Here is a 9,617-nt window from a genome sequence, read left to right on the forward strand (position 1 = left end):
GAAAAAGAGGGAACATTTTAAGTTAATTATCTCAAAGATACAAAGTATTTTACCATCACTGTTGAATAAAGTGGTTAAGAGAGCTGAACGCAGTGCAACTGAAGAAAAAAGCATATGAAGCACAGAAAATGAAAAAAATACCTTCACCATTCTGACAAAAATATTCAGTAAAAATAAGGGAAATAAATAAAACATAAGCAAATTAAAAACGTATCTGCTATTTTGACAATAAGCAGCATAAAGAAACACAGCAGCAGAAAATATATCACCTAAATATGAGCTAACAATGTGTATTTTTGTTGCAACACCGACTATGTGGTTCCAATATTATTGGACATAATGACTTAGAAATGTTGTCTTGAGTTCTTTATGAAACCGGTAATGGTTTGTTCTGTCTAACTATCACACTGCTGTTCAGTGTTGCCAAATCAATCTGAACTGAAATCTTCAAACTTGCCGCATTAAATTCTTTGAGCATCTTATAATTAAATCTGCACTGTGATGATAAGCCTCATTTCCAGAGACGTGCGTGCGGAGTCACAGAGAAGAGCTTCTGCAGGAACTAAAGAGGAATTTTTATTGTAGAAATCTGAGTCGTAGACTCAAAAGTGCCACGAGGAACATTATTAAACATAACTTGAGTGTGAAACAAGTCTTCCTGGAACATTTTCAAACTGTGGCAGAACAGAGGCCGTCATTATCAATCATACTTACAACTTACACAGTCATGGTCGTATTTACAACTAACAAAATGCTCTTAATTCTTTTGTTATCACATAAACTTGATTTTACTTTTAAATTGTTTTTTGTATTAATTTTAATGTTTTTCTGAACAGTTTGATTAGTGCTGTTTTCAACACCAGTTAAACAGTTAAAACAAATTTTGTCTGAACAATTACAAATTACTGAACTCAGTAAGAACTTTTTCCATAAAATCAATAGATAAATATCTTCAAATTGCTAAAAAAAAAAAGACAAAAAAACAATGCCAGTAGTCATCTTTGACAGTTTGACATTGGTGAAGTGTGTATACTCAACTCAAGAGCTGAAACTCAATAGCATATTAACCACTCTGCCCTGTTTTTTTGCTTCTGATTAAAACATCTTTATGCATTATGATGCACATATTTTCTTTTCCGTCTTTCAATCCAAACAAAGCTTACACGTTGCTCACAGCTCTTCTTATCCGAAACTTTGTTGGAATAGGAAAACAAAAAATCCCTCGTGTGATTGTCAGTGTGTTTCACATGGAGGTGAAAACAATAAAAACAGAAGACATTTATGATTAAACAACATTTCTCTTGATCTCTGCCGCTGTTATTTTCTTTACCCACAGCTGAATGAAACAAATTCAGGAACGTTTTCTGAGAAATGTAGGAAATAAACAAATTAAAGACAACAAGAAGAAAAGGAAAGCGGACATAGATGCTAATGTGAGAGCACCTCAGTCTGATGTTTCCTGTTAACAAGCTCACCTTTATTCACAGTAATGACGACCGCCGACGACTCCATCTCCATCTTTTCACCGACAACATCAACGTCCTCGTCTCCCTCCTCTCCCTCACCTTCTGAAGACTCTGTCCAGTTGATGATCACCGGATTAGGGGCGGGGCTGGAACCGCCAATCACGTCAATGTTGTCTTCCTCTTCCCAGCTCGACTCGCAGCCGACCTCCTTCTCTGAATGCGATGAGGGTGAAACAAAAGCATTCGCGACGACAAAACGTGACACAGTGGGTCCGTCCACATCGATTATCTCATCACCGCTGCTCTCCATATTTTCATCCATCAAACCTTCTTCTTTGAGTTTGATTTCACTCCTCACTGATTCCTCCTCTCCTTGCTCTCTTTGTAAACAATCTCCTGCGCTGGACACCTCATTTAACTCTCTGCTTGCTGGTTCAGAGACGAAGTCTGCGGTTTCAGAGCTCAGGGAGCATGTTTCAAAGGTTGGCTGTGCCGTTTGCTCAATGCAAACCCTCTTGGTCACAGTGGATTTATCATTTGTCTCCTCCTCTGCTCTCCTCTTCTCTCCCCTCCTCGTGGGTCTCTCTGCCTGCTCCTGCGGCTGGACACTCAGTTCTCCTTCATGTCTCTCTTGATTTCTCTCTAGTTCGTCGCTGATAGTGGGCTCCTGAGGTTGCAGCTGAACTGGTGCTGCTGAACTCTCATTATTAGATAAACTGAGAAGTTGTCCACTTTGCTTGCACTTTCTTCTGCGGTGACCTGGTGGGCCCTTTGAGGGTGTCTGCTTCTCAAGAAAGGGCATGCTGTCCTGCAAAGCAAATGAACCTTTTAAAATGATACAAATACAAAAATAGACTTTCACAACTTCACAAAAGCATTGTGCAGCTCTTGACAATGCTAAAGTAAGTAAGAAAATAAGAAACTGTAATACTCATAGCATCCACAAAAGGTAAAATGCACCCATATTTACATATTTAAATTATGAGATAACCTCCAGAGCTCTCGGTCAAGCTGTTAATGTTCTGTTAATGTAGCCCATTATTCTGAAACTGCCTTCTTCATAATCTTTCCTTCTCTCTCTCATCATCAATATTACTATACTACTCCAGAGAGAGAGGTCCTATTATTAATACTCCGGCCGTTATTTGGGGGTTAGTGAAATGGGGAGGATTGTCATTTGTTTTCATGCTGTGTCCCGTCTTGTATATGCTCTGTAAGCATGCTTTATACCTGTTGTATACAGTGTTTAAACTGTTTAAACTGTAATAAAGATATTCTTGATATAAAAAAGTATGCAGAGGCTACATTTGATGCAAAACTGTCCCCTTTCAATATAAATGATCTTCACTGCAAAAACAGTCCAATTCTCAAATATCACAAGTGGTAGCCACTCACAATGAAATCATTAGTGTCTTCAGTGACTTTTGGTAACTAAAGTGCATAGTTTTTTCTTTTTCCGTCTACTTCAAGTGATGCCATCCTCAGGGTCTCCAACATATTCATTTATTTATGGCAGACCACCACGATCAAAACATCTGCCGCCAAAAACAGATTTTGTTTGTGGCGGCATGAGTGTGAGTGTTGTGCATTGCACCACTGTTGGAGCACAGAGCGCACTCTGTGAGAGTCTGCAGAGTTTACAGAAATGCTAGCAGCTCTGCAAAGCAGTGCCCAGCAGTGATTTAAGTTAGACGCTAATATCATCGTGCTAACATGCTCATGTTTAGCGGGTGTAATGTATCACATGTTCACCGTCTTAGCTTATCGTATTAGCATGCTACATTTATTAATTAGCAGAAAACACAAAATACAGCTGAGGTTGATGGGAATGACATTAGTTTTGTTGGTAATTGTTTATAAATCAAAGTACTTTATGAAGCTAAAGATTGAACTAACGATAAAAAAATAAAGAATCAAAAAGGTAACATGGTCTGGGAGACGTGAATGTCTGTATCAAGGATTGCTGTAGACGGTTAGGGAATCACCAAAGTCCGTAGGACACATTCTCTAGGTACGACCAACGTCTTACAAAATTTCATCCAACAGTTGTTGGCATATTTTAGCCAATGCCATCCCCACAATCTCACTGCTAATGTGAGGACAACATAAATGCAGTGTGCCTCTTTCTTTGAAGAAGAGATGCTCCAAAGACATTTTCGCACACAGACGTCTCGTGAAAAAAGGTCAGTGCTCACCATGATATGTGCTTCTCTAAACCGACTCCTGATTGGGTAAATCTTTGCGCTCCATGACACTTGCTGAGCCTTTTTAGACACGCTGTCACGTGGCGCTGTTGATGAGTTGCACTTTGTTTTTGCAGGAATCTGAAAAACAAATACACACAGACAAACCACTTGAGACATTTTCTTCCTGATTCTGTGTGTGTTACACAATCCAGATTCACCCTCAAATTTACATCAGCTGTCAGACTTTGACTCGACTGATGGTGACGGCTGACATCGGCAGAAGCACGAGCGGAGAGTAGTTAGAAAAGTTTGTTACCTTGATTTTCAAACAGCTGCGTTCTCGCAGTATAGCTTTGTCTGGCAGCAGGCTGCTCCTCTCCAGTTTCACCACAGGTATCTGCTGCAGCTGCTTGTCTTCTCGGTCATCAACGGTTTTCATATTTGTGACACCCAGTGGCTTTGGCTTCTTCATCCTCAGCCCAAAGTTGTACTCATTTCTTCTCCTCCGTCGTTTGGCCGGTGCTTTGGCTTTCACTGGTGATCCCTCAGTATTTTTGGGGGTAACGGCACGGCGAGCAGAAGCCTTACGTGGCTGTGATGACTGTCTATTAGCTTGCGGTTGCAGTTCAGGTGTTTGAGAGTGTTTGACTGGACATGGTGTCTGTGGATGCTGTAGCTGACATGTCTGAGGCCTCTTTGTGGTCCGGGTCTTGGTTTTTCTGTCTGTCTTCCGTCTCAGAACAGTGTGAGGCTGGCTAGCCTCTGTGCTTCTCCGACCACCCGTCTCCGCCGCTTCCCTGGCAGTACTTTCAACGTGCTGCTCAAAGGACTGGAGGAAGTGATCCAGTATCTCACTCAGCTCTCCCTCGCCCTGCTGCTGCAGTACGGGCACCTCACTGTTTGCAGCGGTATGGCCTTGTTCTTTGTTTTGGGCCAAAGTGTTGCCACAGGAGGCATGGGCACAACTGCTGCTACTGGTTGGAAGAGGCTGTGGTGCGTTGCTGTTGTTGCTGTTTGGTAAAATATCAAGACCCTTCATCACTTCCTCCAGTAGCTGCTCAAAGTGTTCAGGCTGCTCCTCATGAGGGGGAGGAGCAGGAGGAGGGAGGGGTGTGCTGTGGAGCAGGGACGATGCAGGAGCCGCGTAAGAGGCTGCAGGTGATGGAGAAGACTGGAGAATGGGGCCGAGGGCAGATACAGTTTGAGCGTTGTGGAATCCCAAATGAGGGGAAGAAAAGGACACTGATGCTGGTTTGGCCCTCGCCCTCCGAGCCCTGCCGGCAGGAGGAGCATCCTATACCCACAGAGAAAAGTGTATTAATTACAGTAAAACAGAGAGAGCAGATGGAAATAAAAGTGTTTGCAATGGCGGATTCTTAGTTTCCTGCAGTGAGCATGCACTAAGTTTAGAAATGAAGTCAATTCACAAATCATTATGAAGAGCTGTTAGGCTCTGGATCGGTTGCAGAGGCACCAACTTCTTAAATTTGCCACCTAAAAGAATACCTCAATCCCCAAAAGATCATTTGTGTACTCACCCTGTCTTACGTTAAATTTGTAAAGAGAGTTTGTCTTTCATACATGCCTTCATGGCGAATGAAGAATCCAAAAACAGAGGCAACTCTTGATGAACTTAAGTCATAGACGACCACATTTAACAAAAGCAAAACATCATCAAAATATCCGTTAACATAATCTCACACATCTCTTGCAGTGTAATCCAATTCGTATTTATCATGTTGTTTGCTAAGTACTTCTGAAACACATTTATTTTGGCTTAAACCCTTATTTTATATATAAACAGCACAGGTACGTCCCGTGTTAAGTTTGGGGAAATTTGCCAACTTTATGCATCTTTTGAAATTATAATAAATACACAGAAATTCAAACAATGCAAGAAAGGTATATTTTTACACCCATTTTCCTTTTCCAGAGATATACAACTGTACACCTTTTGATTTAGACTTTCCCTTTTTTACCAAACTACAACCAGCTTAATGACTTTGTTAACTCATGGTAAAACACAACACAACCCCCTGCTTTTGCTGTTATTAAAAGTGTCCCCCGATGACTTCAATTTATGAAGAATTCTCTGCTTTTTGGATTCTTCCTTCGACTTTCGAGAAAAATTTACATTTTTAACAAATTTGACGTAATCCGGGGTGAGTAATGGAAATACAAAGGATCACTGAGGTGGTCAAGTACAAGTACATCAGGTCAAATTACTACAAGTTAAAATCACAAAGACAAAACCTCTATATTGTTTTATGTTGGCCAATGATATACTGCTATTAAGTAGAAACTTTTTATACAATGAAAAAGTTTTGAAGGGCGTCTTGTTAAAACAAAGTTTTAGTTTTTATATTTTCTATCAATATATTAAAATGCATACGTTGTGAAAGCTATGGTTTAGGCTGTTGAGTTCATAGACTGAACTTTATTTCACATTTATGTTTATTTTTGTTTTCATTATAACAAACAGGACAGCGTTTTGTCGACAGCCTCACCTGCTTTAACTGTTGCCTTGCACTCCTACGCTGCGTACTGCCTCCTCCCTCACTGTATAGTGGCACGTCTCCACTCTGGCTGCTCTCCCACACATTGCCGCGCCCTCCTCTCCTCCTGGCGGGCTTCATAAGCGCTCTGGTCTTCAGGTACAACTTCCTGCCTGCAGCTCCTCCGCCCTGACCCGTCTTGGACGCCCTCAGCCCAAACCTCTGCAGGAACAACTTCTGCAGCCTGCTCACCCCCACCTCCTGCACATCCACCGTCTGCGTTAACCCTCCCCTCCCCCTCCCTCCTGTTCTTGCTCGTGGTCTCCTGGCTCTTCTCTCACCTGTCCCAGCTCTCCTTGCACCTCCCACCCTTGCTCCTTGCCTCCTCCGTGCTCGCCCCCTGTGGAAGCGCTCCTCCTTGTTCGGATGCAGGAAGTAGTTGATGTATCCAGGGATGTTGCCTTCAAACTGCTGTAACTGCTCCTCCTCCCATCTTTCAGCCGCTGTGGCGTCTGTGGTTGCGCCTTGAGGGTCAGTCCACCAGCTCTGAGGGTCAGCAGCACACAGGGTCCCTTGAATGGAAAAAGGGAGGGGTGGGGGGGCGAAGGCGTGTGGCGGTGCCACTGCAGCAGCAGATGTGTGTCCAGCTGCTGCAGACTCTCGCAAAGAGTCTGAGAGAGCAGAAGGATGTTGGTGCATTTGGTTTTCATCTGGTGGGTAGACGAGGGATATCGGGATGTACGGAATTTGAGGAGGGACAATCTGTGTGGTTCCAAAGCTCTGGAGAGCAGACATATCAATGGTCTCGAAGGAGGCTGCTGGGTGAGAAGGGGGAGCCGAGTTTACCTGAAGCTCCTCTGTCTGAGTCCATGTGTCTCTTTCACCCTCTGATGTTGTCTCTCTCCACAGAAAGGTGCTCCCATCCCTCACTTCTCTCTTCCACCTGCCCCGCCTCCCTTCATTCTCCCCAGGCATCAGTGGCTCCGTCTGCACTCCCACCTCTGCACACTGGCCTTCTCCTCCCTCATTTCTGCTCTGAAGGTCTCTTTTTGTGACCTCCACCAGCCCTTGGATGCCCAGTTTGGCTGCAGCAGTAACAGCCTCCTGCTTCTCCTTCTCCCCCTCCCCTGTCATCTCCCCACAGTACAGCAGTCTGACCAGGCGGAGCAGGGTGCAGGTGCCAAGAGCATGAAACTCCAGGAGGCGGCTCTGGCCTGCAGGGGGCGGCGGTGTGGAGGAAAGAGCGGAGGAAATGTTGGGGCTGATGGCTGAGAGAATACAGCTGTGTGCTGGCACTGATACACCTGGAGGAGTAAAACAGCATCAGGAATGATGATGGCTTTCACAAATACTCAAAACTAGAATACTGATTGTCTGTGTGCAAAGCTTCTATATGATGAACAGCAGCAAGATTATTTATCATCATTATTATTTATTGATTTACGCGAAAAAATGTTTTGATTGCACCTTAATTTTAAATGAACAGGGCCCTCTCACATGGTGAGAAGACAATGAGCAACTTAACAAGATATGGCCCAAAAATGAGCAAGAATTTCACAGGAAAACTACCTGAAAAAAAAACAGACAGAAAAGTATGTATGAAAAAAAAAAAAGTAAAAACAACAACAAAAAAGTTACCTGATTTTTTTAGTAACTAAAATATGGTTTTCTGAAATGTTTTAAAACCAATTTTCTAATAACCTTCCTCTTTTTTAAAACTAATTTTCAGGCCATTTTCTTGTTACCTTTTACTTATTTCTTGCATTTTGTGGGGCATTTCTTATCAAGTTGGTCATTGCCCTTTTCCCCCCGTGTTGTTTTTTTGTCCAAAAAAATCAAATCTATTTGTTAAGGTTTCAAAGGGTTAAATAGCTTGTAAAAGGTGTCTGAGGTTTCAAAGGATTACCATGTTAGCTGTGTTGCTTTGTGGCGTTAATGATGAATTGTGAAGCTTTAACATAGTGTGCTTATTAAAAAAAACACAAACAACAAAAGAAATGACCTGAAAAGGCGACAGTGTGATGTGTGTGTATTTGTGGTTGTTTTTGTTTTTTTGTACCTTCTGTCTTGAGCAGAGTGTCACAGAACTGGCTGCGCTGCTGCTGTCTCTGCAGCTCAGCGACGAGGAGGGCTTCATACCCCGGTTTCTGGTAGCACCACATCTCACCATCCACTTTAGAGGAGAAACAAAAGCAAGAAATAATGAAACGCATGTTTTTGCAGTAGTGACCGCACATGCAGCCCATAAAAAAACACAATCAAAGAGCTTTCATTAACATTGATTGGCATGAGCAACACATTTTGCTTGGTGTTCATCAGGCTCATGAAGGTAAAACAAACCAAAGGCTTAAATAAGAAATTTAATAAGATACCATAAAAAATATATACTGGTACCAATACCAACATATAATACAAACATATAATATATAAAAAACATTTCAACTGGCACATTTCTGACTCCTGATCTGTATTATATTGATCAGATCTATTATAACCCAATCAATTATTTGATCAGCAACACTAATATGGGTAGGATCTTGTCTGTTTTGTACATTTTTTGCCAAAAAAATACAGAATAGTGTAAAATCGCTGTTACATGAACACATCTTTGCTGTATCTGCACATTGCACATAAAAGTGGTGCCAGTTCTTTATAAAAACATGTTAAAAAAGGCAATGTGCCTTCAACAAATTGCAAGAAATTAGTACATTAAAAAAATATATTTTTGAAAAGCTAGGGAAAATATCTAGAGAAAACAAGAAAAAAGCTAGTAAAAAGCAATATGTTTAATAATCATATTAACATTACATATTTTAAATTATGTAACATAATTATTACAATTTTTAAGCACTTTTTCAAGTCTTATTTGCCTTGTTTGTTTGTTGTTTTTACTTTCTTTTTCTTTTTAAGGTAATTTTCTTGTTCTTTATACTAATCTAGCGATAATTGCAAACAACACTGTAACAACAACATTTCTTTCATTGCTTGCTGCTTTCCTCCCAATTTTTTAAAAAAGAAATCAAGCCGATATGCTCAGGTTTCAAAGGGTTAAAACCATCAATACCTGCATTAGAAGTTGATGCTAATCCACACACCTGCAGGTTAGCATCACGGCTGACAGCTAGCAGTCAGCTAGCTGTGCACACCAAAACACACAGAGTAACAACATGTGAACTGGCCACAACAGACCACCTGTGAGTTATCATGTCATCAGCATTACATTTCTGACTCCTAAATCTCTGACAACAACCTCAACACTTGGAACTACTTTTTCCTGGCCAAGTGTTACAGAAAAACGCGGTCAGGTAATAGATATCGATATCACTCACCCTCAGTGCTCCCTGTAAATCCGGTCCCACGTCAAAAAAAATAACACGAGTTCACTTTAAAAAATATTAATATAAAAACGAAAAAAACAGACAGTATATTGCTCTATTTTCTGGTTGTGTTTTCTGTCTGTTTACGGAGGT

At 41.5% G+C, this 9,617-nt stretch overlaps 1 protein-coding gene across 1 annotated transcript; it reads right to left on the reverse strand.

Annotated features, from left to right (window-relative positions):
- Nucleotides 1-1,428: 1,428 nt before the first annotated feature.
- LOC121948486 (microtubule-associated protein futsch-like) lies at nucleotides 1,429-9,269 on the reverse strand. Its single transcript, XM_042493884.1, has 6 exons — nucleotides 9,212-9,269; nucleotides 8,207-8,320; nucleotides 6,160-7,451; nucleotides 3,969-4,946; nucleotides 3,662-3,790; nucleotides 1,429-2,274 (listed from the first exon to the last, which is right to left on the reverse strand). The coding sequence occupies exons 2-6, from the start codon at nucleotides 8,307-8,309 to the stop codon at nucleotides 1,429-1,431; spliced, it is 3,348 nt and encodes a 1,115-aa protein (XP_042349818.1). The 5' UTR covers nucleotides 8,310-8,320; nucleotides 9,212-9,269.
- Nucleotides 9,270-9,617: the final 348 nt, after the last annotated feature.

This window comes from Plectropomus leopardus, chromosome 9 (genome assembly GCF_008729295.1).
Source record: "Plectropomus leopardus isolate mb chromosome 9, YSFRI_Pleo_2.0, whole genome shotgun sequence".
Lineage (NCBI taxonomy): Eukaryota > Metazoa > Chordata > Actinopteri > Perciformes > Serranidae > Plectropomus > Plectropomus leopardus.